General features: G+C 61.0%; 1 protein-coding gene across 7 annotated transcripts; it reads right to left on the bottom strand.

Moving 5' to 3' along the window:
* Positions 1 to 1,152: 1,152 nt before the first annotated feature.
* Positions 1,153 to 25,945, bottom strand: CLCN7 (chloride voltage-gated channel 7). Of its 7 annotated transcripts, none has more exons than XM_030301623.1 (25): positions 25,744 to 25,945; positions 18,093 to 18,164; positions 13,572 to 13,643; positions 13,388 to 13,453; positions 12,915 to 13,047; positions 12,584 to 12,693; positions 11,907 to 11,987; positions 10,885 to 10,947; positions 10,682 to 10,765; positions 9,960 to 10,053; positions 9,661 to 9,725; positions 9,096 to 9,212; positions 8,424 to 8,478; positions 7,903 to 7,963; positions 7,257 to 7,395; positions 6,325 to 6,418; positions 5,895 to 6,064; positions 4,859 to 4,910; positions 4,455 to 4,582; positions 4,195 to 4,280; positions 3,816 to 3,945; positions 3,264 to 3,323; positions 3,002 to 3,178; positions 2,511 to 2,591; positions 1,153 to 2,245 (listed from the first exon to the last, which is right to left on the bottom strand). In XM_030301623.1, exons 1-25 carry the CDS (start codon positions 25,894 to 25,896, stop codon positions 2,159 to 2,161), a joined length of 2,430 nt encoding a protein of 809 aa, XP_030157483.1. In that variant the 5' UTR covers positions 25,897 to 25,945; the 3' UTR covers positions 1,153 to 2,158. The 7 variants fall into 7 exon arrangements, with proteins under 7 accessions (XP_030157483.1, XP_030157485.1, XP_030157486.1 ...); XM_030301625.1 differs by lacking the exon at positions 25,744 to 25,945 and adding an exon at positions 22,593 to 22,700 and having other exon boundaries at positions 13,579 to 13,643; XM_030301626.1 differs by lacking the exon at positions 25,744 to 25,945 and adding an exon at positions 21,813 to 22,522 and having other exon boundaries at positions 13,579 to 13,643.
* Between the last annotated feature and the right edge of the window lie 838 nt (positions 25,946 to 26,783).

Consider the following 26,783-nt stretch of genomic DNA (forward strand, 5'->3'; position numbering starts at 1 on the left):
CAGCGAGGTGACCTGAGGGGTCAAGGAATTAGTGCCGTCCGGGGTGGCCCACACTCCTGCCCTCCTGGCTCGGCCCCCGTTGGTACCAGGCTCACCCGACACGGCTTCACCGGCAACCAGCATCCGTGGCCTCAGCCGCTGCCCAGAGGCCCCGGGCCTCGCACCAGGGCGGCTGGACGGAGGCAGGGAAGGCCTCGGGGGGCACCCACCCTCGCGTCTCTCCTTCCGATCCAACAGCAAGGTAGACAGAGCCGCACGGCAGCAGGGGCTCTTCCGGAACCGTCTTTTCGTCACCAGAACCTTCGCACGTCACGGCCCAACTGCCAGTGGAACCCGGGCCCTCAACTCTCCCGGCAAGGCCTTCCCAACTGCCTGTTCCCAGAAAGACCCGAGAGGGCACCATTCAGCCGGCCAGGGCCGGGGCAGGGAGTGGCTGCTGGCCTGTGGGTCGGGAGCGGGGACCCCAGCGGGCCCCAGGTGGGAGGGACAGGCGGGGGCATTCTCTGGCCAGCCGGTCAGAGAAGGGGTTGTCCGGGACAGATAGAACAGGCAGAGGCACGCGACCGGAGCAGGAGAGGGTGCGGGCCGCAGGCGCGGGCTGCGCGCGGGCTCCAGGATCCTCGTGGCCACAGTAAGAAAGCAAACAGAGGCGGCTGCAGCGTTTCCATGGTGCATTTTATTTAATCCCACGTGACGAACGTGCGGCCGGTTCGTGTCGTCAACGCAAACCACGACATGCACACTCTCCCACGCCAGGTCCTCCCAGCCCGACGCGGTGCTCCCCCTGCCCGGTCGCCCAAGCCCACCCACAGAGGGCACAAGGTGGACACTCAGAAGTCAACCCGTGGTCTCGGGCCCTTTCAAGGCCCTGCCTGTGGCCACATCACCCCCCTCGTGGCCCAGAGCAGCAAACCGCCCAGACCGGCCCTGAAGCTGTCTGGCAGCTGGTGCCAGCACATCCCATGGGCGTGTGTCGGCCACAACTGCTTCCTCACCCGTGAGTTTCTGCGTCTCTTGCCTTCCCCGCCTCCCTGTGGGGTCCCACATGCGCATCTAAGACGCCCCGTCCCAGACACCCCCACCCTCAGCGGTCCCGCAGATCCCCCACTGCTAGACTGTGGCTGGTGCTGAGCAGGAACAAGGGAGCCAAGCTGCAAGTGTGAGGGTACGATTCCTTTATTTCTCCCTTTCAAAGCCCCCGCTCCTCTCACCGCGTCCCCCAGGGGGGCTGCCACCAAGAAGGTACCAGCGTTTTGAGGACCCACCTCCTTTAAGGGGCCAGAACCAAGGCGAACCGTCCCCCACCCCACCCCCAGCTGCTACAATGGCACCCACATCACCTAGTCTCAGAAGTAGGCCAGGGAATCACCTCCAGAAAAGGTCTCCTAGGGCTCTGGGGACACAGGACACCGGATCCAGGCCCATCTAGCCTAACAGAGGCACAGCATTCTTGCTCTGGGCTCACCAGCCCATCCCAGAGCCCACCTGCCCATCCCAGAGCCCACCTGCCCCAGGACTGGAACTGGAGCTGTCCTGGAACACGGCCCCGGACCAAGGGTCCTCAGAGGCCAGTGGGAGCCCCCACGTGCTTAGATAGCAGCTCTCTCAGTGCCGTGCACTCTGGCGACAGCTGTGGGTCTGGTCTGGACCACAGCTCGGGGTGACGGAGGCGTTCACCCCATCGATGTTTTCGGCTTTCTCTCTGGCCAAGACCCCAGAGAGGCCGTGTGGTGAGTCTGGCAAAAGAGCCTAACTCCCTACAGAGCTGGCTGCAGAGGCCGCTCCCCAGGGCCCCGCCTCCAGGTGTCCAGCTGGAGCCTTTGCCAGGCAGGGTCCAGTGCCCAGGCCCATCACCTCACGGCCACAGAATGAGCCAAAGGGACAAGGCCACGATCTCTGCCGCAGCCGTGCGTCACCCGGGCCCCAGCTGGTGACGCACAGTCAGTGTGGTCCTTCCAGGCCGGCCCGCAGGGGGACAGACGGCACACAAGCAGCAGAGGGCCCTGCCTGCGGGCTGGCACCACTGGGACCCACGGGGTGCCGCTCGCTCACGGTCTCACAGGCGCACAAACACAGACACACACGTCCCGAGGAGTAGGGGATGCTGGATCCAGTGCTGCTCCAGGGAGCGGGGGGGCCCCAGAGAAGGGCTGAGGCCTCACGTCTGGGCCAGGGAGAGCTCTTCAAGGCCCCCTTTCCCGAGCCGGTACCTGGCTAGGTCTTTCCTGGTCACCAGTCCGACCACCTGTGGAGGCAAAGCCAAGTCAGTGACGCCGGCAACCCCCTGCCTCTGTGGAAGCCGCTGCCCCACGTGCCAAGGGGCAGCACAGTTTGGGGAACCCCAGGACCGAGCAGGTGGCCAGTCTGCATACCGAACCTCGAGTCCCCCACAGGAGCCGAGAGCGAGTACCCACCCGCGACCAGGGCAGTCAGCTCAGGAGGCAAAGGGCGAGGCTGGCACCCGGGCCCTGCCCCAGGGCTCCCTCGGGCACGCCCTCCCCACCACTCACCTGGTTGCAGTTGTCCACCACCACCAGGTGCCTGAGGCCCAGCGCCCGGAACAGCTTGAACACCCGAGGGAGGGACGCCTCCTGCAAAGGGAGGGGACAGGGCCTCAGCTGACCTGCCAGCCCCGCTAGTATGGGAAGAGGTTGGCTGGCGGACCCCCTGTACCTCCCCCCTCCGCACAAAGATGTGTCCCGGAGGGAGACGCCTGGGGGCTCGGTTGGCTGAGCGCCTGACTCCTGATTTCAGCTCAGGCCACAGTCTCACAGTTCGTGGGTTTGAGCCCCGCGTGGGGCTCTGTGATGACAGTGCAGGGCCTGCTTGGGATTCTCGCTCTCTTTCTGCGTCCCTCCCCTGCTCTCCCTCCCTCTCTGCCCTTCCCCCACTTGTGTGCACCCCATCACGCTGTCTCAAATTGAAAAAATGTAAAAAAGAGAAAAACAAAGGACGTGTTCGGAGTGGCTCCTGCCCTGGCCACGGCCTCTTGGGCAGGCACCTGGGGCACCGTGTAGGGGGAGGGGTTCATGAACTCTGAGAGGTCCATGGTGCACTCCCGCTCATCCTGGGACACATGGATGGACTGGATCGGGGGGAAGCGTGGGTAGGCGTCCCGGAAGTCCTTCAGCCGAAGCCGCCGCCGCACCAGGCCCATGTTGGAGCGCTCCACAAACACCTGCAGGCAGTGGTGTGTCAGGACTCGGGCACCCGGCTGTGCCTCCTGCCTCCCACCCCCACCCCCCCAGGTGCCCGGCAGCTACCTTGTGCTTCAGGAGGACGATCAGCTGGGAGCGCAGGATCAAGCCCTGAAGCCGGGCCGGCTGCAGAAAAGAGACCCGTCTGTGGTCTGTGGGTGAAGCCCAAACCCGAGGCCCTTCCTGTCATGCTCGGTGGCCCCGCGGCGACCTTCGAGGCAGACACCGGCCCTGCAGCAGGCATCTCGCACACTCCCGGCAGCGGCAACGGGACGTGACCGTGAGAACGAGGCGACGAGAAGCCAGGGTGAGACGCACACCGCGGCCCTGACATCCCAGGCAGCTCCTGACGGGTGTCCCCCCCCCCCCCCCCCCCCACAGCTCCTCAGCTGACAGGGCAGGAGCCCAAGACACGTGGATGGCTGGCCACCCCCAGCGGGCCGCCTCTGCCCGGCCTCCTGATTCCGTTCCTTCCCAACAAGTGGGGCGGAGCCCCAACTGCACGTGCAGGGTCTCCATATCCGCAGCACGGCTGCACAGGCCACGCATGCAGCCGGGAACTTGGCCTCCGCCAGCCGTCCCGGGGCCGCGTGGGCGCGGGTGGGCCGCCCCGGGTACCTGGCTGTCATCGGCCAGCTCCACCACAGGGAACCCGTTGTGATTGGAGGCCGTGTTGCTGAGAACGTCCACGATGACGCCCACCTTCTCCCTCCTCCGCAGGCAGACGACCGGCGTGCTCATCACCTCCCTGCGGAAGAGCCCCCGCTGTGGCCTTGCCGTGACCAGCCACGGGACCGAGGGGAGCTCCCCGCTCTGCTCACACGGGAGTGCACGCGTGATACGTGTGCAGCCCCGGTAGGCGGGAAAACCGGGGACGGGGAGCCAGGAGCCCACAGACCCCAGGGGCTTCCCCGGCCGGCCGCCCACACAGCGCTTCCCCAGACCCTCAGACACGGGCCCTCCCAAACCGCCGGAAGCCACCACGGTGCCACCGTACCTGGCGGTGAGCGAATGTGAGGTGACGGGGGCCTCCCAGTGCAGGAAGGGCACGCTCTGCAGCTGGATGTGCATGTCGTACAGGCCCTGAGGACGTGCGGGCTGTTGGCGCGGGGGCTCTGTCGGTCCCTCCCTCCACCTCTGCCGCACACCCCTGCCGCACACCCCCAGTCCCCAGGCTCAGGCTCCCGGCCAGGGGCATGGGGGGCCCACAAAGCAAGGGACAAGAAGGATTGGCAGGCCTCTTCCCACAAGCCACACCTCGATGAAGATGTCCCCCACGATCTTGGCAGTCATCAGGACCAGCATGATGGGGAAGCCATAGGTCACGTTGCTGGTGGCCTCCATCATGATGACGGTCAGGCTGAGCGTCATTCTCACGATCCCACCTGTCCAGGTGTGTGTGGGGGGGGGGAGTCAGGGGTAGCGTCCAGCCTCTGTGGGCCACAAGGCCTCTCCTACCTCCCCTGCCCATCTGTGTTCTCTGTGCACACCTGCGTGCCCCCCCGACCCCACCATTTACCCTCGTGGTCCGCCCGGGCAGGCCGCACTGGGTGGGGACAGTGACCCTGCACACTGACACGGGGTCAACTCCTGCCTTCACTCCTCCAAGGGGAAGGTGCCCCCTCCTAACCTTGGGACCCCACGGGGAGGCCAGGACTCACCCAGCTGGGCGGCCGCTCCCATCAGGGCGTATTTGCCAGGATCCGCCCAGATCTGTGGGGATGACAGAGGAGGGTCAGGGGCTGGCAGCCCCCTACTCAAACCCAAAGAGATGCATGACACCCCAGGGGCAACTGGGCCCAGCAATTCCAGCCCTAGAAGGAAACCCTACGGTTTACACACACGTGAGCAAAGTGTTCTGTGGCAGCATCCAGGGTGACAGAAACCTGGAAGTACCCTAGGTGCGCCCCGCTCAGGATGCCCCGAATGACCTATGCCACCTGCACGCACCGGACGACTCAGCAGCTAAGGCAAGAAGCACCTTCTGTGCGCTGAGGAAGGACGGTGGCGCCCACACGCACGCAGTGGGCACCATCTGTGCAGAAATGACTGCACCGCGAGGGAGCAGGGAACCCAGCACGTGCACAGCACGGACAGACGCGGGCGACGCCTCACAGCGTGGGGTTCCGCTCAGGAAATGCCCAGAACGGGTGCATGTGCAGAGACGGGGTGTGGCAGCGGCTGTCAGGGGTGCAGGCTTCCTGCGGTGAGGGATGCCAAGCATGGCGCTCGACAGCGGAGACTCGTACACGAGTCTGCGAACACGCTAAGGAACGCCAGACTATGTGCTTCCGCGGAGGGGGAGGCCTTACGGCGCACAAACCGCTTCGGGATTGAAAGACCACCACCCAAAGACCACGTCTGGAAGGAAACCTGACAAAACACACAACCAGAGCCTGGAAAAGGGAGCAGATGGGGGGACGGGAGACTCTGCCTGTGCCTTCTCACAGGTTTTAAAATCTTGACTAAAATAAGAATAAAAACACAAAACATGGAAACCAAGTTCCCAGAGGCCGGCACACGCGCCTCAGTCACATGCTCCCAGGGCCCGTCCTGTAACGGGAAACACCAAACCTCCCCGACGAGCGTCTGTGCAGCACAGACGGCTGGGCCAACAGGACGCGTCAAACACCAGCGTCCAGGAAACTCAAGGCCGAGCACAAACGCCGTCCCCGCGCGCTGGGAGCCCACACTCACCGCGGCCCCGGTGACGTAGGACAGGGAGATCCCGAAGAGCCGGCCCCAGGCGGCCCCGATGAGCAGGGACGGGATGAAGACACCAGCGGACACCGTGAGCCCGTAGGTCCAGCAGGCCAAGAAGAAGTAGACCAGGGTGAAGAGACCTAGCGTCACGGGGTTGTAGGAGCCTGGGGGAGAGGGGGCTGGCCAGGGCCTGAGCGTGGACCCACCCGCGTGGGCCCACGCCAGCAGCCGCCCCCCAGGAAGAGAAGGGTCCGGCCGAACCCCTGCACACCAGCGTGCCCACCACTGCGGCAAGGGTGGTGACCCCTGCCCTCAGGGCACAGCTGGCCAGAAGGCGACACCCGGGCCCTGGGCCCAGTGACCGCGGGTCGGTCAGAGAGCACGTGGGGACACGCGGCTGGCACCAGAGAGCCTGGGCACTCACCTGGTGGGTCGTGGAAAAGGCTGACCACGCTCTTCTCGGGGGTGTTGAAGAAGGCCGCGGCCATGGAGTTGTACTCACCGTCCGCACAGAAAAGCTGCGAGGGTGGAAGAGGGAACAGGCCGCTGGGGCCAGGGGCCAACCACGTGACGGGTGGGGCAGGTCAAGGCCTAGCAGGGGCCAGCAAAGAGCCAGGCCCAGGAACGGCCAGAGCATCAGAGGTCCAGCCTGCAGGGGCCAGTCCACGGAACAATGGGGCACACGAGGACTCCGGGACGCACCCCTGAGCACACTCCCGGGGCTCAACAGGCGGCCACCTGAGCGCTGGTGCGCAGGGGTCCGGCCCTCCCAGGCGAGCACAGCTGTGGTTCCTGGACGCCTAACCCACAGAGGAGGCCGGCTCGGGTGGCCAGTCGGCTGGGGGAAGCCCAGACCCACACCCGTGACACCGGTTTCTATCCACCCGTCAGTGGTCACTCCCTGGTGCGTCCGCCAGCCCCTGGCCACCGCGAATCTGCTCTGCCTCCGTGGACCCGCCTGTTCCGGATGTTTCACACACAGAGCGTCACACACCATACGGGACTTTGTGTCTGGCTTCTCTCCACAGTGTTCTCGAGGTCCCTCCACGCTGTATTGTGTGTCAGGGCTTCACCCCTTTTCATGGCCAAATAAACCCATTTACAGGCAAACCCGGTCGTGTTCATCCGTGTGCCAACCTCCAGAGCACGTGCGTGCGTGTGGCTGCACGTCCTCGTGTGGCCCCGGGCAGGCCAGTGCTCTGGAGGGAGGACCGGGGAGACCCTGTCTGACATAATGCCTCTCCCTGACGCCCGGTGGCCCTGGGAAGCCCCTCCATCCCGGAGTTCAGCTGTGCCAGCCTCCTTCCTGCTGGGCCCCGGCTGGCGGACCCTTCCCCCCGGCCCCGGACCCCTTACCTGGAGGGGATAGGACACGGAGCTCCCCTGCAGGGGCTGGCAGTCCCGCGATGAGTAAATCAGCACGAAGGCGACCGTGGCCGTGACGGCAGCCACCAGCATGGCCTCAATCACCTGGAGGCAGGGCCGGTGGATGTACCTAGAGCAGACAGCAGGATGGACAGGGCCTTGGGACGGCTGGACGCCTGGGCCGCTGCCGTGACCACGGAGACCGGGGCTCCGAGGAAAGCCCGTCACAGGACACCACGGGGTGACAGCGCGCAGGCACCAGGGCCGGACGACAAGAAGGAAGGTGCGCGTCCTTGAGCCCAGGACCCGCCCGGAGGTTCAGGAAACTCGCGAGCTCCCACGCTGCTCTGCAGGTCTGCGGGCCCGACTATATCCCGGGTCGAGACGCCCGGATGGACCAGGCGCCGAGGCTGGACGGAGCAGCTGGGAGGACCCCAACCCCAGGGCCCCTTTCCGGGCCTCCAGCCAAACCCAGCCTCACCCAGCCCCTGGCCAGCGCTGGCCCATCACAGAAGGACGCGCATTGGCACACGGCCTTCCGCGTGGCTCCGTGGGCACAGGGCCCACGATACATCCGTTTTCAAAGGCCCCAGGAGCCACACCGGTCCGTTTGGTCCACAAAGTGGAGGTTTCTCACCTGATTCGAAACATCGTCAGCCAGTAATTCAAGGCATTGAACACGGCCCCAAGAATACCACCTACGACCGGGAAGGGGGAGCATGTGAGGGACACAGGGGAGGAAGGAGGTGGCCTCCCAGGCAGCAGAGGCGTGGGAAGGGAGCAGTGTATGTCTGTGTCACCGCACCCTGACAGACGCCCTGGCTTGTCTCAGAGGCTTTGCTTTCCTTCCAGGAAAAAAGGTTTCTCGCAGCAGAAAGCACCATCCACAGCTCATTCTATTTCTCTGTGGACCCCCTGCCTCCCCCCCACCAACAGCAGCTTCTCCGGTGGAGAGGTAAAGCTCTGGTCTTCGGGCTGTGGGCTCCCTCCTGGGGGCGTGTGCACAGGGCAGGACACGGGAGGATGTGGGGTGCAGGGCTGTTTTCCTCTCCAGCCACCTCAAAGCTGGGCCAGGCTGGGCTCTGGCAGGCCCTGACCCCACTGGAAGGGACCCGCGGCCGTCTGGGGGAGTGACAGGAAGCACGGACCGGCCCTTACCCACCACGCCCATGGCGATGAAGATGGGGATCTCGTGGATCGTGTACACCATCGTCTGCACAGGGGAGAGAACGAGCAGCCCGTGAGCTGTCTCCACGCAGACCCTGGTACAGACACGGCCCACAGTCTGCCCATGCACACGGCGCCCCCAGCATTTGCACGCAGAACCGTGGGGGTCCCACCAGACAGAAACGCCGGGCGTTCTGAGCAGATCACGCTCCCTGTAAGGCTTTCACCTGCTCCTGGTCTGCGTCTCCGTCCAGCTGAAGGCGGGGACGGCCCAAGCTTCTGCCAAATGGCAGTCAGCGGGGCACAAGTGAGGAAGAGCCCCGGGAACACGTCTTGTGACCCTCTGAGCCACCCAGGGCTCCTCTGTGTCCGCGTGCGTGGCCCCTCCCGGGAGTGGGATCTAAGCACCTTTGTCCAACAGTCAGCAGACTGCCAAGATACCCCCGGGAGTGTCCGATGGGTGTCAGGCATCCCAACCTGACAGGCAGTTCCGAGGTGTGCCTTCCTCCCATCTCCGGCCCTCGGCACTCAGCTCAATCATGCAGCTAAAACCAGCTATTTCTCTACAGTCCACATTCTCAGAATGAACCGGAATCATCCCGGGATGATCTTGGCCCCACACTAAGAAAGAACCGGGAAGAACGCGGGAGCACATTATATTACCTCTGTGTCAAATCTTCCAAAGTTGATCAGTCCTGGGCTCGACAGGTCCCATATGTTTCCATGATAAATGCTCAGGACAAAATTGAGGGTGAACGTGGAAATCATGGAAGCAAAGAACTGTAGGCAGAGAGAACGAGCGCCATCAGAACCAAGCCCATTGGGCCGAAGTCCCAGAGCCAGGAGGCTGGGTGGGGGCCTTCCCCTGTCACTTAGGAGGTGTCTGGAGACCCTCCCGAGGCTGGACCCTCGCGGCTGGACGAGTGGGTCACTGCCTTGTGTGGATGAGCGTTGGGCCAAGCCAGTGATGGAGTCGAGGGACGAGCTGTGCGGGGTCTGGGGTCCTGATAAGCAGGAGAGCAGGTGGCAAACAAGGCCCGCGGCCGACGGGGGACGGGCAGCGGCTCAGGTCAAGTGATGGGCAGGGCCGGCCATGACAGACCCACAGGGTGCACGGCTCCCAGCACGTCAGGGGACGTCTCCCCAGGAGCAGGGGCCCGCCAGACAGCAGAGGCCAGGGACTGGCAGTGCCTGACTCCAGCGAGGGAGCGGCCCTCCACAGACTTACTATTCTCCACGTCAGGAACTGGTTCCAGAAGGAGGCGCCCTCCTCCAAGCTGAACAGCACCCCACCTAGAACGGCAAGCAGCCCGGCACTGCCGCGCCGACCCAGTCCACGGGGGACCCCGCATCTACCACAGCCCCTGCCCCACGAGACCCCAGGGCCCCAAGACCGTCAAGGGCGGCCACAGGGCCTCTCGGGGGCACGTGCCCATCCTCACCCCGAGCTCAAAGTCTGCCAACACCAAGAACTCTCCTCCACACAGTGGGCACGGAGACCTCCCCGGCACAGGCCGCCCTCCTCACCCACAGGGGCTCCAAATGCAGCGGACACTCCGGCCGCAGCTCCCGCTGAGACGAAGTCCCGCTTCTCCGTGTCTCTGCGGAAGTACTCGAAGATCTACAACAGGAAGAAACGCGGAGAGTGGGGCTCAGCCAGCCTCCCTGAGGGCACTTCACTGAGAAAGGGCCGAGGTCAGCCAGAGGCCACGGAGACAGGGCCCGAAGGCAGAGGGGGGCAGGGAGGAGGGGACATGAAGGCGTCTCGGGACAGCCATCGACTTGCATTCACAAAGACCAGAGAGCTGATGAGGCGACACACGCTGAACGCACCCTTGCACGCCAACAACCGAGAGAGGGGACCGAAGACACCCATTCACAACAACGAGGACACGTCACAGTCTGCCTAAGAGACACGTTAGAAACTCAAGACCCCACCGCCAACTGCGGACAGATGAGCTGAAAACACGTTCTTGATGGAAAAATCTAAGACTCTGCTTATAAAAACAACGAACGTGTGCATTCCCACGTCAACTCAGCGCACTAGCCATCAAAACGTGGTGGCTTTTAGGGGAAACGTGACAAAAGTGCTCTGGAACAGATCCCGAAACTAAGCCTCTTCAATGTGTCCATGAGTCACTCTTGCCTCCTCGTTCTGCGTGCCTTGGGGATGGTCGTGGGAGAGGCCAAGGTCCTGGCGGAGCCTCCCAGGGATGCGTGGTCGTCCGTGTCGGCAGGAGAGAACTCACCTTGAAATCTCGCTTCAGCGACGTTGACCTCCCTTGGGAAATCCCGGCGGCGATCACAGAGCCCGAGTGAATCATCGGCCCCTCCTAGAAGCACAGGACAGCCGCCCTCAGACAAGCGTGGCTCCGAGAGAACACAGTGGCCTCGGGTCGCAGGCAGAGCGCGGGGGACTCAGGCTAGGACGGCACCACACGCACTCCGTTACCTTTCCCACTGCCAGTCCGCCCACCACAGACAGGATCACTCCAGACACTTTGATCACGAGGGTCTAGAATACAAGGGAAAACACATCGAGTCTCTGATCGAAGGCCACGCGGTCTGGGAACCTGTAGCAAAGCTGTAAACGTGAAGCAATCCTGACTACGTGTCCAGCCCCAGCCCCACGAGACAAGGCAGGTGGGGAGGGCCCACGCGTCTACCGCGGGTATCCTCGGAGCCGGGCTCCCGGCTGATTCTTTCCTGACTTCCTTAATCTTCCCGTTTTCTACCCTGAGTACTCGTGTGTCCCAGGGAGCAGAAAGCAGCAGGAGGTTCGGCTCCTCCGGGCCCCCCGGTGCATTTCTCTGCCGACCGCCTGCCAGGGTCGCTGCCCACCGCCGCCTGGCTACCCGTGTGGTAGCAACGGGGCAGACGCTGCTCCCGGCGGCTCCGAGGCGAGTCCTGCCCTTTGCAGTAGGGCACGGGGCCTCCCCCGGGGTGTCACCCCCAGTGCACAGCTGCTGGCCCCCAGGAGCACCCCCTCTCCCCAGACGGGGTGAGAAGCCTCTGGCTGAGGCATGCCGACCCAACACCGGAAAGGACCACGGAGGGACCACGCTCCTGACCCCCCCAACCTCCTCAGAAACAGGGTGCCAAAGACAGTAAGTGTAACGAACATCGAGGACAATTTTAAGAACAAGAGAAGCGTCACGGCAAGCGTACCCACCACTCTACCAGAGCTGTTCTCGTTTGGAAACATTAACCACCACGCAGAACTTAGGTTCCACACCGCCGTGACCGTAACAGATACCCCATTTCAGCATTTGGGCAGGACTTAAAGCGCTAAGAGAAAACCTCACCACCTTCCAAAGCAAGATTACGCAAAATCCACGCACGCGCTCACGGGCAGCACACAGAGTCCGTCTGGGCCGGTCCCCACGTGCAGGCGGGCAAACCGGGAGCTCCCGACCCCGCGAGAACCCCACGCGGAGCGCCTGCTGCCAGCCACCCGCCCCCTCCGGGCCTCACCTTGAGCCGGACCACATGCGGGATCTTCACCCCGTTGAGGAAGCACTTGATCTGGGGGATCCCGCTGCCGGCAGCGACCGGCTGGAAGGAGGCAGAGGCCAGCACTGAGCCGGGTCAGGTAGCGAGGGGCCGCAGCCACCACCCGGCCCAGGAGGACACAGACACGCGGGGCCCCACACGGGGAACAGCTGCCCACGGAGGGATTCTCGCTTCACCCCCCAGGCAGTGACCACCGGGGTCGGCAGACCACGGGAGGGGTGGGGAAAGGAGAGGAAAGGAAGCCCGGTGTCCCCAAGAGGGCACGAGGGGCGGGGGACGCTACAAGACAGACAGGAGGCACATGCCACACACTGGCCGAGGGGCCGGGGGGGAGGGCACCGCACAGCACCCCACACAGAAGCTTCTGGATGCTATACCCACGACAAGGGAGAGGCAAAGGGGCAGGTGAAGGAAGGCAGGCTTCTGAGAGACACGGGGGGGGGGGTCCCTTCCACCTGGGCCGGCCCCACAGTCCTCGCTGAGCGGGGCAAGAGCCCGGCGCCCTGGGGTCGGGGGTGACTGGACGTTTAACACCTGCGCCAGAGGCCCCAGCAGTGTAGCCACGCCCACCCGGCCAGCACAGTGTCAGGGCTCCCACCCACGCAGGCGCCCCTGCCTCGACCTCCTGGTGGCCCTACCTCCACAAACGCGACGATGGCGGAGCCGACGAGCACGAATGCGGAATTGAGGGTGGCCCACAGCAGAAGGGAGAAGGACAGCCCGCCCCGCTCCGTGAACTTGTCGATGTCGAGGGCTCGTCAAGGATGAAAACTTTCCTGCTCTCTCCTGCGGCCCGGCCTCCCGAGCCCCAAGCGCCAGGAGCTGCGCACTGACCGGACCGTCACCTCCCGGCCGTGACAGACACGGGCACGCAGCCACACCTCCCCGCCCTTGATAGCACACACGCGGGGCTCAGAGGCTTGGCTGCCGGTGGACCCTCCTGTGCTGGGGACCACAGACGAAGGATACTGTCCTTGACGACCTTGTACTTCAGGCCAGCCACGTTCTCCACCACGATGTCGATGAAGCAGGCCACGAGGCCCGTGAGAATCCCGATCATGGCACAGATGACCCAGCGCTTCATCTCCACCGTTCGGAAGGCCTGTGGGGGGGGGGGGGCGGGGGTGCCCATCAGAAGCGGGTGCGGGGGGGAGGCCCCCACCGGGAACGGCACGCTACACACGGACCCCGCATCACGGGGAGGCGGCCTCTGGTCATCTCAGAGGCAGTGGGCCTTCCCAACCGATTTGCCATCAGAGGCCGCCACCTTGGGCGCCTGGGCGCAGGCGGCCTCCGCCACCCACAGGACACAGCCGCTCCCACACAGGGCCCCACGCTGGTGTCTCTTGCAGAAGGGATGGAGGTGCGAGGACCACGGAGGGGGAGGGAGATGGCGCCAGGGCAGCACGGGGCAGTGGCGTGGGCGGCCCGCGCAGACTCACTGTGTGGTTGATCCGCCGCTCCTCCTCCAGGAAGAGCTGGTTCTCGCTGTTGTCGTAGTCCAAGCTCTGCGGGCGGCAGACACAACGCCACGCCTGACCCCACGCTCCAGCTTCACGTGGGGCGGGGGCGGGGGACAGGTGCCCAGGGGCTGCTTGGGGTGGGGCCCAGAGGAAGGAGGCCCACCTCGTACTTGAGGGACAGGAGCTTCTCGTTGTGCGGGATCTCCTTGGGGAAAGGGTGAGGGGGTTCCAAGTCCTGTAGGAGAAAGAGTAGAGCCACATACTTGACGAGCCAGCACATTTAAGAAAAAACCACAGGGGGGCACCTGCGGCGCTCAGTTGGATAAGCACCCGACTTCGACTCAGGTCACGATCTCACGGTTCGTGGGTTTGAGCCCCACGTCGGGCTCTGTCCTGACAGCTCAGAGCCCGGAGCCTGCTTCGAATTCTGTCTCCCTGTCTGCCCCTCCCCTGCTCGTTCTCTCTCAAAAATAAACACGCATTATTTAAAAAAAATTTTAAAAAAAAATTTTTTTTAACGTTTTTATTTATTTTTGAAACAGAGAGAGACAGAGCATGAATGGGGGAGGGTCAGAGAAAAAGGGAGACACAGAATCCGAAGCAGGCTCCAGGCTCTGAGCCGTCAGCCCAGAGCCCGACGCGGGGCTCGAACTCACGGACCGCCAGATCGTGACCTGAGCTGAAGTCGGACGCTCAACCGACTGAGGTACCCAGCCGCCCCCCCCCCCAAAATTTTTTTTAAGAGCAAGCACAAACGAGAAGGGGAGGGGACATGTGTCCATCTGTTCTATGAAGCCAGTAGTCTGTGGACCCCAGAGCCAGACGAGGGTGCCACAAGACAGGAGGGCACAGGCACACCCCCTTAGGAATGCAGACACTAAGTCCTGGACGAGGAACCAGCGCATCGGATCCCTCGGCACCATGACCGAGGCAGGTTTATCTCAGGGACGTGAGACTGGCTTAACGTCCGAAAATCAAGTAATGTCATGTTTACGGAACCATGGGAAATACATTGTTGGTCTGTCCCAGGGGCCGGCACCCGGCTCCGAAATCCCATGGCCTTTCTGCAGGATGCCTGTTCCCGAGAGTCCTATCCTTGACGAGGGACCAGTAAACATGAGTGAGGGTTTCCCTGAGTTCTGTGAGCCGTTCTAGCAAATTATGGAGGCTGAGAAGGGGGGGGGGGGGGCGTAAGAACCCTGACCGGAGTTAGAGTTGATCGATCAGAGGCACAGGTGACAGCCTGGATTTGTGACTGGCGTTGGAAGAGGGGGTGGTCTCCTGGGACTGGGCCCTCAGCCCCGGGCGTCTGCATAATGCCGGATAAGAGTGTCAGAATTGAGTTAAGTTGTAGCACACCCGGTCGACGTCTGCAGAGAACTGCTTGGCGAGGAAAACCCACACACTTGGTGTCCGAAGTGTGGTTGAGTAAAAACAGTTCAATACCGTTTCAACAGAATAAAGGAAAAAATCCACACAATCATCTCAGTAAGTTCAGAAAAAGTGTCTGATAAAAATTCGACACTCCTTCATGACAAAAATACGTCACAAAGTAAGAAAAGAACCAGGTCAACCTGGTCGAGGCGTCAGTCATCACCCTCGATGGCGAAGGACCGAAGCTCCTCCCGGAAGACCAGGAACAAGACGAGGATGGTCACTTCCACTCGACCTCGTCCTGGAGGCTCCGCCAGGCCCGTCAGGCAACAAGAGAGAAAAGGCATCCAGAGTGGAAAGGAAGAAACAGAACTCTCTATTTGCAGGTGACATGATCTTGTATACACAAAATCCCAAAAAACATACTAAAAAATTATTAAAACTACAATGCATTCAATAAGATTGAAGGATATGCGATCAGCACTCAAATATCAAACACATATCTAAATATCTAAACAAATATCTAAATGCCTGCAATGAACAACCAAAAATGAAATTAAGAGAACCCTACTTACGTTAGCACCAAAAGTACAATATATGAAATGATACTTACTCGTAAAATACATTTACCAAGGGAAGCGTAAGACGTGTGCGCTGAAAACCACAACGCACCGCTGAGAGAACCTAGAGATGTGAATATGTGGACAGACACACTGTGCTCACAGGTCAGAGGACTGAGCACTAAGAAGAAGCGGCGAGTCCCGGGCCGCCCCAGCTGGCGTCCCCAAAGAAACCGACATGCTTAAAAACCACACAGAAACACAAGGGGTCTCCAGCGGCCAACACGAGCTTGAAAAAGGAGAACAAAGTTGGAGGACACTCACTTCCTAGTTTCAAGATTCACATGAAAGCTCCGGTCCCCCGGACAGTGTGGCCCTGGCTCCAGGACAGACACAGGGACCGGTGGAGACAAGGGGGACCCAGAGCCTCACGTGGATGGCTGACTTTTGAACACGGTGCCAACACAACTCAGTGTGGAAAGAAGAAGGGTTTTTCTGAGAAACGGTGCTAGGGAACTGGACATCCACATCCAAAAGAGTGAAGCTCTACCCTCACCTTCCATCAGACAAAATCAGTGACAAACAGATTCAAGACCCAAAATCATAGAACTCTCGAGGTGTCTCGGTGGCTCAGTCGGTTGAGCATAGATCTCAGGTCAGGTCATGACCCCAGGGTTGTGGGATCACGCCCCAAGTCGGGCTCCGTGCGGGCAGCACAGAGCCTGCTTGAGATTCTCTCTCTCTCTGCCCCTCCTCCACTCGTATGCCTGTGCATGTGGGCATTCTCTCTCTCTCCCCCAAAACAAACAAAATCTTTAAAATCAAAGAAGTCTCAGAAGAAAACACAGGAGAAAATCTTCATGACCTTGGACTAGGCAGTGGCTTCTTACATAAGACAGCAAAGGTACAGTAACAACAGAAAGAAATAGTTAACTGGAGTTCATCAAAATTAAAGAATCCTTGGGAATGCAAGCTGGTGCAGCCACTCTGGAAAACAGTATGGAGATTCCTCAAAAAATTAAAAATAGAACTACCCTACGACCCAGCAATTGCCCTGCTAGGCATTTATCCAAGGGATACAGGTGTGCTGTTTCTTTTTTTTCTTTTTTTTTTTTTAATTTTTTCTTAACTTTTATTTTATTTTTGAGACAGAGAGAGACAGAGCATGAACGGGGGAGGGCCAGAGAGAGAGGGAGACACAGAATCCGAAACAGGCTCCAGGCTCTGAGCTGTCAGCACAGAGCCTGATGCGGGGCTCGAACTCACGGACCGCGAGATCATGACCTGAGCCGAAGTCGGACGCTTAACTGACTGAGCCACCCAGGCGCCCCAAGGTGTGCTGTTTCAAAGGGACACATGCACCCCCATGTTTATAGCAGCACTATCGACAAGAGCCAAAGTATGGAAAGAGCCCAAATGTCCATTGATGGATGAATGGAAAAGAAGATGCGGAATATATACACGATGGAGTATTACTCAGCAATCAAAAAGAATGAAATCTGGCCATTTGCAACTACGTGGATGGAACTGGAAGGTATTATGCTAAGTGAAATTAGTCAGAGAAAGACAGATATCATAGGACTTCACTCCTATGAGGACTTTAAGAGACAAAACAGATGAGGGGCGCTTGGGTGGCTCAGTCGGTTGAGCGTCCGACTTCGGCTGAGGTCATGATCTCACAGCTCGTGGGTTCAAGCCCTGCGTCAGGCCCTGTGCTGACAGCTCGGAGCCTGGAGCCTGTTTCAGATTCTGTGTCTCCCTCTCTCTCTGCCCCTCCCCCACTCATGCTCTGTCTCTCTCTCAAAAATAAACATTCAAAAAAAAATTTAAGAGACAAAACAGATGAACCTAAGGGAAAGGCAACAAAAATAATATCAAAACAGGGAGGGGGACAAAAGAGAAGAGACTCATCAATATGGAGAACAAACGGAGGGTTGCTGGAGGGGGTGTGGGAGGGGGGATGGGCTAAATGGGGAAGGGGCACTAAGGAATCTACTCCTGAAATCATTGTTGCGCTACATGCTGACTGATTTGAATATAAATTTAAAAATAAGTAAATAAAATCTTTAAAAAAGTTAAAGAATTCTTACAACCCGATAACGAAAACACAAATAACCTGATAAAAACGGCACAGAATGGGAACAGACATTTCTGCAAAGAAGACATACGGAGGGCTGCCACCAGCCATCACAGAAATGCAGGTCCGAACCACGAGGCACCGAGGAGGAAATCAAATGCAAGTCGGGGGAGCCGGGCGGGCTCAGGAAGCACTCCCCGGCAGCTGCCGGACAGCTCGGCACGGGGCAGGGCAAGAGGGCATCACGCTGTCCAAAGGTCCCTCACCCCTGAGGTCCTTGTCCCCAGAGTCCCCCTCTGGCCCACTCGAGGCCCCTCTCCCCCGGGTGGTGCCTGTTCCCCTGGCCTTTCCCCAGCTGTCTCGTGCTCCCACATGACACTCTCGCTCAGCGTTCCCTCCCGGCTCGCGCTGCCCCATCTCTGCTCACGTGGCTCAGCCTCTGCTCAAGCAGACCCTCGGTCGCCCAGGCTCTGGGGTCCCCGCGAGACAGCTGGTCATTCTGTCCCTGAGCTCTGCACGACCCACGGCTGCCCCCCTGCTCTGCCCGGCCCTGCCCGCCGTCCACCACCTTCGTGTTCGGCGCTCCCCGTCCGCCCCCTGCCGGGCGGCACCCCCACAGGAGGAAGGGGTGGGTGGCGAGAGGCGAAGGGTAGGGGATGAGTCTAGCACTCACGGGGTCGAGCAGCTCGTCGTCCAGATCCACGTTGCTCATCTGTCCGATCTGGAAAAACGCTGAGCGTGGTGACTGGAAGCGTGAGAGAAATCACAGGGCGCTCAGCCACAGGCGGTGCTGACTCATCTGGGGCCCCCCACCCTACCGCACGGCCGGCGGGGGGCCCGGGACGAGTCGAGCCCCTGAACGGGAAGCCCAGGCCTTCCTGGCCCCAGAGGCCGGGCCCTCCTCCGCTCTACCGAGACTGCAGACAGCTGCCAGCCCCGGGGACCAAGGGCTGCAGGACGCCCACGCGAGCGTCCTCCAGGCTCCCCCCACCCCACCCATCCTCCTGTGTCTCGTCGTCGGGAGACCGGGAGGCTCCGGCCGGCAGGGACCTGTCACAGGTCTCCACGCAGCCCCTCCAGACGTGTGGTCAGGGCGCCCGCACCCCCAGGGTGCCTCTGAAGCGGGGCGGGCTCCTGGGCCCGGGGGCTGGTCAGCCACAGAGGACAGACACCCGGGCGCATGGTTCTTCCTACACCTACCGCCCGGCCACGTCAGGGGACCGGCCAACGTTCGCACTTCAGAGAAACATCATGTTGCAGCGTTAAGTATGCCCCAAGTACTGCGTGGAACATACTGGCACCGAAACGTGACCCGTGGTTTCTCTGAGGAGGGCACATGCGGCTGGGCGCCTTGCGCTGGGGGTCGGCCCAGACGCAGAGGACAGGACGCAGCACGAGAACGAATCAGATGCCAGCCCCCCGGCCACGGATCCCGCCGCGTGGTCAGCAGGCAGATGACCCTCCTCCTGATGGGCGGTCACAAGGTCAGCAGCCACCTGGCGCCACATCACAAGGCGCCAGCCGCCTCCCTCCACCTCGTCACGTGGGCATTCTGCCACCTGGCATCCTCAAAGGAGCGAGGGCGCGTGCACGACAACAGTACGACGCCTGGAGACGGAGACCGCATTCACGTACCTTCTGGGACGGGACGTCGTCACGACTGTCCTATTTCGTTACCAGTCACTGCTGTCGACCTCTCACTTCGTCCTATCTGCGGGCTCAGTCATCCATGGGGCCCACGCTCACCCCACAGTGCTGCGTGTTCCCGTGAGGACCCGTGCCCCGTGTGCAGCTGGGCACGTCCGTTCACACACGTGCAGCGACTTCTGGTAGAGCGGGGTTACTGACAGAAACATCTGGTTCTCTCTTAAGAACGATCGGGAACGGCCCCAAACTGCTGAATCTGAGCAGAAAGGCAGGACGGGGCTCCCCGGCTTCACGCCCTGGGCAGGAGGGCCAGCCCCGCTGACGACTGCGCTGGGCCGGCGAGAGGTCCCAGTTCTCGAGGGAATCGCAGCCAGGAGGCCGCCTGGCCCTGGAACAGCCTCCGCTCTGCAGACAGGAAGCTTGGACCCGGAGGGGTCCTGGGCCACTGCCCCCTGCCGCAAGCCTGAGCGCGGCCAACACCGAGTGTACTTCCTTGGGCGCACATCCACACACGCTGACCGGCCGGCGGACGGGGCACAAGCGTGGACAACCCAGCTGAACGACGCCTGGGCGGAACTGAGCGCTGGAATTGAGGGGCATCTGGAGACGGTGGTCTGCTCTTCGACCCGGCAGACGGAGCCACTTATTCTCCGGTGATCACGAAAGGAGCTCGAGTACACCAGGCAATCACTCCTCCGCAAAAAGGGTGCCCAAAGTCGGGACCCGCCAAGTGCTTCCTCTGACATCTAAATGGTTTGCAGGGGGCCAGGCCGCCGCACACACATCACCTCCGGAGAGGTGCGGCAAGAAGGGTCCAGTGGGCACGGTCCCCCGTGCTCAGGTGACACAGAGGCTGCCAGGTGTGGAGGGTGGACCGCACCCCAGCAGAGCACGCTGGACCCGGACCGCGTGATGGCAGTGGAGGTGAAGCACCCACCCCCAGCTTCTCCACGTCTTTTCTGGGCTTCAAGGCATCTTCCGGGAAACATCTTTCATGGTGAGAAAAACCATTTACTTGAAGTTCAGTGATTTATTTCATGTCGTGTCTGTTTCTCTCTTAAACACGGGTGAGATGACATATGAGCTCCTCAAACTACGGATACGCACAACAGCCGGGACGGAATCTCTAGGGCGCGAAGATCCCAGAGATTACACACTGTGCAGCTGCATGGACCTGACTCTCTGGAAACGTCGGGTCTGGGGGACGAGAACGGATCGGGGTGCGGGAGGGGTGACCACAAGAGGCAGGATGAGGGAGCCTCGTGCCGACCCACACGGTCTGCACGTTGACTGTGGTGGCGCTCACACGGAGGCACCTGCGTGACGTAGGGCGGAGAACCGCCCGTGTGCCAACATCAGTGTCCCGGTTTCAGCACTGTGCTGTCACTACGGGGACTGACGCAGTGAAGGAAATGGGGGCAAGGCGCTCGGGCCCGCTCTGTATGGCCTTGTCAACTTCCTGTAAATCCATACTTATTTTTAAAATGAAAAACAAAAGCACGTGCAAATGGGACCTGCCAAAAAAAACCCCGTGCATCAGAAGACACAACAGAGGGGAAGGCAGCCTGCAGAGAGGGAGAACGTGCTGTGAATCGCACTTCTGAAAGGAGTCAAGCACCTTAACCCTGAAGAACTCCCGCAAGTCAACCACAAAAAGAAGCCAATCACAAAAGTGGGCAGAGGCCCCGAGTACACGTCTCCAAAGGCGAGATGCATATGGCCAGTGAGCACAGGACAATGTGCTCGACGTCACCAGAGCCATGCACATCCAAACCACCAGATGCCACCTCACACCTGTCAGAACGGCCACCACCAAAGCCCGGAGTCGTGAATGCGGCAGGGGTGCCCAGGAGCCCGAGCCCTGTGTCCCGGGGTCGGGGGCGTGATGGTGCGGCAGCCGCGGCACACAGCCTGGTGGCTCCTCGGACAATTCAGCACAAGATGACCACGTGACCCAGCAACCCCACCTTGGGGGTACACTGTAGAGCTGGAAGCAGGGACCTGAAGAGACCCTTGCACACCCCACTCACGGAAGCATGATCAGGCCACGGGGCGGGGGGCTGGGGGGGAACCCAAGTGTCTCTTGACGGATGAACGGATAAATCCACTGGGGTCCACATGTGCAAAAGAAGACGGTCTGGCCTCGAAAAGGAAGTAGATTCTGCAATCTGCTACGACGCGGAGGAACCTTAAGGATGTTATGCTAAGAGACGGCAGCTGGCCACGGCAAGACAGACGCTGTGACTGCACGTACACCACAGCGCGGTTCCTACTCGGGTCTACAAAGACGGGAAGTAGAAAAGTGGGCGCCAGGCTGGGGAGGGGCTGGGGCGCCAGTGTTTCAGTTGTGCAAGGCGGGCGAGTTCCCTGACGGGCAGTGGGGACAATTGCACAACATCAATGCATCTGACACCACTGAACCGTACCCTAAAGACTGGTTAAGGTGCCAAGTTCTGTCGTACGTTTTTACTCAAACATAAAGCAAAAGTTTAGAAGCAACTTATTGGGGCGCCTGGGTGGCTCAGTCAGTTAAGTGTCCGACTTTGGCTCAGGTCATGACCTTGCAGTCTGTGAGTTCAAGCCCTGCATCAGGCTCTGTACTGACAGCTCGGAGCCTGCAGCTGCTTCGGATTCTGTGTCTCCCTCTCTCTCTGCCCCTCCCCCACTCATGCTCCGTCTCCGTCTCTCTCAAAAATATGCAAACATTAAAAAAAATTTTTTTAATTAAAAAAAAAAAACAACTTACAAGCTGTCTCTTGTTCTATTCGACCGTGCCGCATTCTGACGGCCGCCAAGGTCCATGCTCCACACTGAGGACAGGGCCGCAGCGGCCAGGGGCACACAGGCAAGCAGACAGGCGCCTGTAAACCGAGTGCAAACCCGAGGGAGCCTGTGAGAACCTGGCACGCTGGGTCAGGTGGGCGAGGAGGCCGGCAGGCTGAGCCCCATCGAGAAGGAGTGAGCCGTGCAGAGGGGGCAGGGGACGGCGGGCGGAATCGTCTGGGACGGGAACGCCACCATGGCCTCTGCCCGGGAGGCTTCCCCGGACGTTCTGTCTAGGCCCGGGCCTGGTCTTGGCCCTCAGCTCTCCAGCCTGCCTCCTTGCTGACGACAGGGGTCTGTCCCACCCACGCTGACCCTGCCTGAGTGGTACTAAAGACAGGAGGGACACCCATCTGGGGAGCCCTCACGGAGGGCAGTGGGGCAACCAGCCTGGACCCTCCAAGGTGGGGCTGGGCAGACAGAAAAGGGAGGACAGGACACAGACGCCAAGGCAGAGGAACTTCCAGGATGGAATGACGAGGTGCTAGAAACCACCGAGGAGAAAGACGGGGGGCTCGCTTATGTCCAGCACTCAAGGGGCTGGGGGGGACGACGGATGAGCCGCCCGGGCAGATTCCCCGAACACCCCGCCCTGGCCCTTGGAGCTCCCCGACTGTGGTCTGCGGCTCCAAGGTCACCAGGGAAGACCCGGAGGTAACCCAGCTTCCAGAGAAGATCCCTGGAATCGATTCTAAACACTAACCTGACAGTGCTACCCGCCTCCTGACCCTAAGGTGTCCCAGGCAGATCTTCCCAAGGCTGAGGTCCCTGGAAACATCCTGCATTTACAAACCCTGCACACACCCCACCCCCCACCGCTGAAGCATCTGCTTCTGCCTCAGATTTCCCCCAGAAGTTCTCCAAATGCTCCGCTCCCCGCTACCCACATACGTAACCATGACTGGCTGACCACACCTTCTTCTTGTCCCAGCAACACAACAGCAGTGACTCGCTGATAACTCACCATCACCCCACACTCCGGCCCCACGGGCCCAGGGGCCTGCCCAAGGGGACAGCATCCCACAGGTGGCTCAGAGCAGCCTGCTTCCTTCCGGGCAGGCGGCTGAGCTCAGGAGGGTCGCCAGTCCACCCTGCCCACCGTGCTTGCTCCCCACGGGGCACTCAGCAGCCTGGCAGGGAGGTCACCCGGCAGGCACTGCCCAGAACAGCTCCTTCAGGAGCGGAGAAGGCTACGCCCACGCCGCGGTGGCACCACCACCACCACGCGACTCTGGACACAATGCAACAAACCCCAGAGGGCCAGTAGGTGGCCAAGACGAGCTCCCGCGTCTGATTCACTAGAACATTCCTGCAGGGGGGTTGCTGGCCTGGGATGTCATTTTAGTCCAAATGGACCCGGGACTGAGAGCAGCACCAGGGCGCCCCCGAGCCTAACGCTGAGCTCGGCCTGCGGGCCCAGAGCAGACCCTGCCACCAAAAGGCCAGCGTCGAGGAATCCCGTCAGCCTCCAGCGGAGTCACCCCGTGAACGACAACCCAAGGACAGTCACGTTCGTGCTGCCATTCCCAACGCAAAGACTACGAACAGCGGCTACCGCTGGCCGGCTGGGACGGGCACAGCGCTGAGCGCAGCACGCACACGGACCTTTCTGCGGGCGGGGACGCTGAGGCAGAGGAGGCTGCGGGGCTCGCCTCCCGGGGTGCGGAGCGACACTTCCAGCTCAAATGCCTACAGTCCCCCGCATGCCAGTCCGCACACAGCGGGCTACGATCCTTTCAGGCTGGAACGGCCAGCTTCCTGCAGCGCTCTCCGCAAGATACGGCCAAATTCAAAGCCAGCAGCTGTCCCCTGCAGGTCCCACCCGCCTCTCTCCCCACTCCCACCTACTTTCCAAACTTGCACAGGATCCCAAACACACCCTTCATCCTTTCCCAGCCATCGGCCTGCCTGAGGGTCTCACACTCTTCAAGAATGGCACCAGGGGCGCCTGGGTGGCCCAGTCGGTTGAGCGGCCGACTTCGGCTCAGGTCACGATCTCGCGGTCCGTGAGTTTGAGCCCCACGTCGGGCTCTGTGCTGACAGCTCAGAGCCTGGAGCCTGTTTCAGATTCTGTGTCTCCCTCTCTCTGACCCTGCCCCGTTCGTGCTCTGTCTCTCCCTGTCTCAAAAATAAATAAACGTTAAAAAAAATTTTTTTAAAAAAAGAACGGAACCAACTGTGACCTCTTCTGTCTCTGGGGCCCCTCACGGTCTTCCCGGAGCAGGAGGCCTGTGTCTCCGTGAGCCTGCAGCCGGTCGGAAGGAAGCTGCTTCGTGCGCTTCGGTGTCCCAGGCACACTGCACACAGCCGGGCACTGAGTACGTGCAGGAGAAACTTTTTTCTTAATTGTTTAAGAAAGGCTAGTCTGTTACTACCTAACACAGCTGAACAAAGAGCTTAGCATTTTTTAAGGGAATAAATTTTTTTTTAAGAAAAGATTTCAAAGAGCTCTTAAAAAAAGAAAATGAAACAAAACAAAAACCATAAGAGCCAACTCCTGTGTCTATTTGCAAAGAGAAACGAGGAACCCCAGGGCGCCTGGGTGGCTCAGTGAGTTAAGCATTTGACTTGGGCTCAGGTCATGATCTCACAGTTCCTGGGTTCTAGCCCCACGTCGGGCTCTGGGCTGACAGCTCGGAGCCTGGAGCCTGCTTTGGATTCTGTGTCTCCCTCTCTCTCTGCCCCTCCCCCACTCGTGCTCTGTCTCTCTCTGTCTCTCACTAATAAATAGAAACGCTAAAGAAAAGAGAGAGAAGTGGGAAACCCCAGCACGTTCACTCTCGAGATAAACCCAAATTCCACCCCAAAGTTTCCAATTTCTTTAATTAAAGCCAGTTTTATGCTTCCATTTTGTAGGCCTCGGGTTACTTTCTTTTAGAAGATGAAAAAATAACGTTCCAAGAAGAAAATGACAAAGCACCCTTATGCGTTCCCCCTCCCCCCAAGTGAGCCACTTCAGATCACTTCTCATATAGACACAGAAAGCATTTCAACGTTAAGATTTCACTCAAAGAGCAGACGTGGGCTTTGGCTGTCCGATGCCTCTGGGGGGGGGGGGGGCGGTACAAAGATAAGCCCTAGAGAAACAGCCTGAGGCTTGGGTCCTCTCTCATCTTTAAACACTGTCCAAACGTCTAAAGGACAGATCTAGACCAGGACAAGAAAAACTGAAAAATAAACGCAAAAACAGTAAGAGCAAGCGATGGATAAAAAGAGTCCAAGAACTCAAAATCAACACCACACGCAATTCATCAAACACCTCCACTGCATCGCCGATGTGCTGACCACCCCGCAACCACCCTGACTCGCTCCCAGCGTCTGTGTGGACGCCCCAGTTTCAACTAATTGCTAAGGGCACCTGGGTGGAAATACTCGTCCTTCCTAAGATCGCCCCGTACTGGTGCCTGCAGAAAAGGGGGGCCGGCAGAGCTCCCCACCGCCAGAGAACACTGTGCAAGCGGAAGCTCGTGGAGCCGGGCCGGCCCCTCGAACCCCACTAGTCACCCGGCCCAGAGCTTCCCTCCCAAGACTCCAGAACCCAGGGCCCAGGTTCCAGCCAGCGCTGCCATTTGCCAAAGCGGCCCCGGGGCACGTTCCGGAACCAGTCGAGCCTCAGCTGCCTCCTCTTCGGCAGGGGGATGGTCAGAGCACCGATGCGCCCGCCAGCACCCGCTGGGCACGGGGCCACCGCCGACCCGGCGACCCCTCGCCCGCCAGAGCCGCTGACCCGCGAGACGGAGCGGCCGGGAAGGCGTGGCCCAAGGCCGCCCGGGGCGCACCCGCCCGGCTCCCGGCTCCCGGCGGCGGGGGGCCTGAGGAGCGGGCCCGGGGCTCTCCCGGCGGAAGGGACTCACCTGACGGGCGGCCGCGGGCCCGGCCCCGTTCAGCAGCGGCGTGCCCTCGCCGGCTGGCGCCCCGGGCCGCGCCGTCCTCCGCAGCAGGGGCGCCGCCTCGTCGTCGTCCAGGTCGCGGCCGGACCACGACACCTTCTTGGACACGTTGGCCATGGCCAGCAGCGGCCGAACCGGCCCGGAAAGCGCGGCGGCCGAGTGTTTGTTCTCGTGACCCGCGCCGCGGCCACGTGACCGGCGAGGCCAGCCCCACGTGATGCGCGACGGCGGCCGCGCAGGGGCGCGCGCGCGCGGGGCCTTCTGGGAGTTGTAGTCCCGCGCCCGGCGCCGTCCTGGGTGGTGGGGGCTCCGCGGCAGCTGGGGTCGACGAGAGGGGCGCCGCCCGCTCGGGCGCTTGGGTGACCGACCGGAGTCCGGCTTCCGAGAACGGGTCACGGCAGGAATGGAGGGGAGGGCCGGCGTCCGCGCGGACGAGACCAGAGGAAAGGGGAAGAGGGCAGGTGGCCGCCGACCAGTAGCGCGGAAGGACGGGTGGACACGTGGCCGCCGGGTTGCCGGGGAGTGAGCGGTCGCCGGCGCCCGTGAGACACGTGGCCCCTGTGGCATTGCTGCAGAATCACGGTGGGGAATCACGCACACGCAGACTGGGGGACATCTGCTAAACTGCTGGGCAGCTCTGTTCCACAAAGGGCTGGGACCGCCCTGTGTGACACGGGATTGACGCCACCGGGCAGACTGAGGCTCCCGATGGCCCCTGCGCTGGGTGGTAGGATAGTCTGGTTCAGCGCTCAAGGCTGAGCATTGTCTTGGAGTCACCGCAGGGAAGGTCCTTGTTCTCGAGACACACGACCTATACAGGTGGATGGCCCGGTCATCATAATGACAGGTGGCCACCGACAGGGAGGACAAAATGTGACAGAATGTTGACTCGGTCAGTCTAGGCCAAGCACTTATGATGGTGCAATGTATTCCTCTTACAACTTTTGTATTTTAGGTTTGAAACTTTTCAAAAGAAAAAAATGTAACAAGTGTGTTAGAGGGGC

Source organism: Lynx canadensis, chromosome E3 (genome assembly GCF_007474595.2).
Source record: "Lynx canadensis isolate LIC74 chromosome E3, mLynCan4.pri.v2, whole genome shotgun sequence".
NCBI classification, from domain to species: domain Eukaryota; kingdom Metazoa; phylum Chordata; class Mammalia; order Carnivora; family Felidae; genus Lynx; species Lynx canadensis.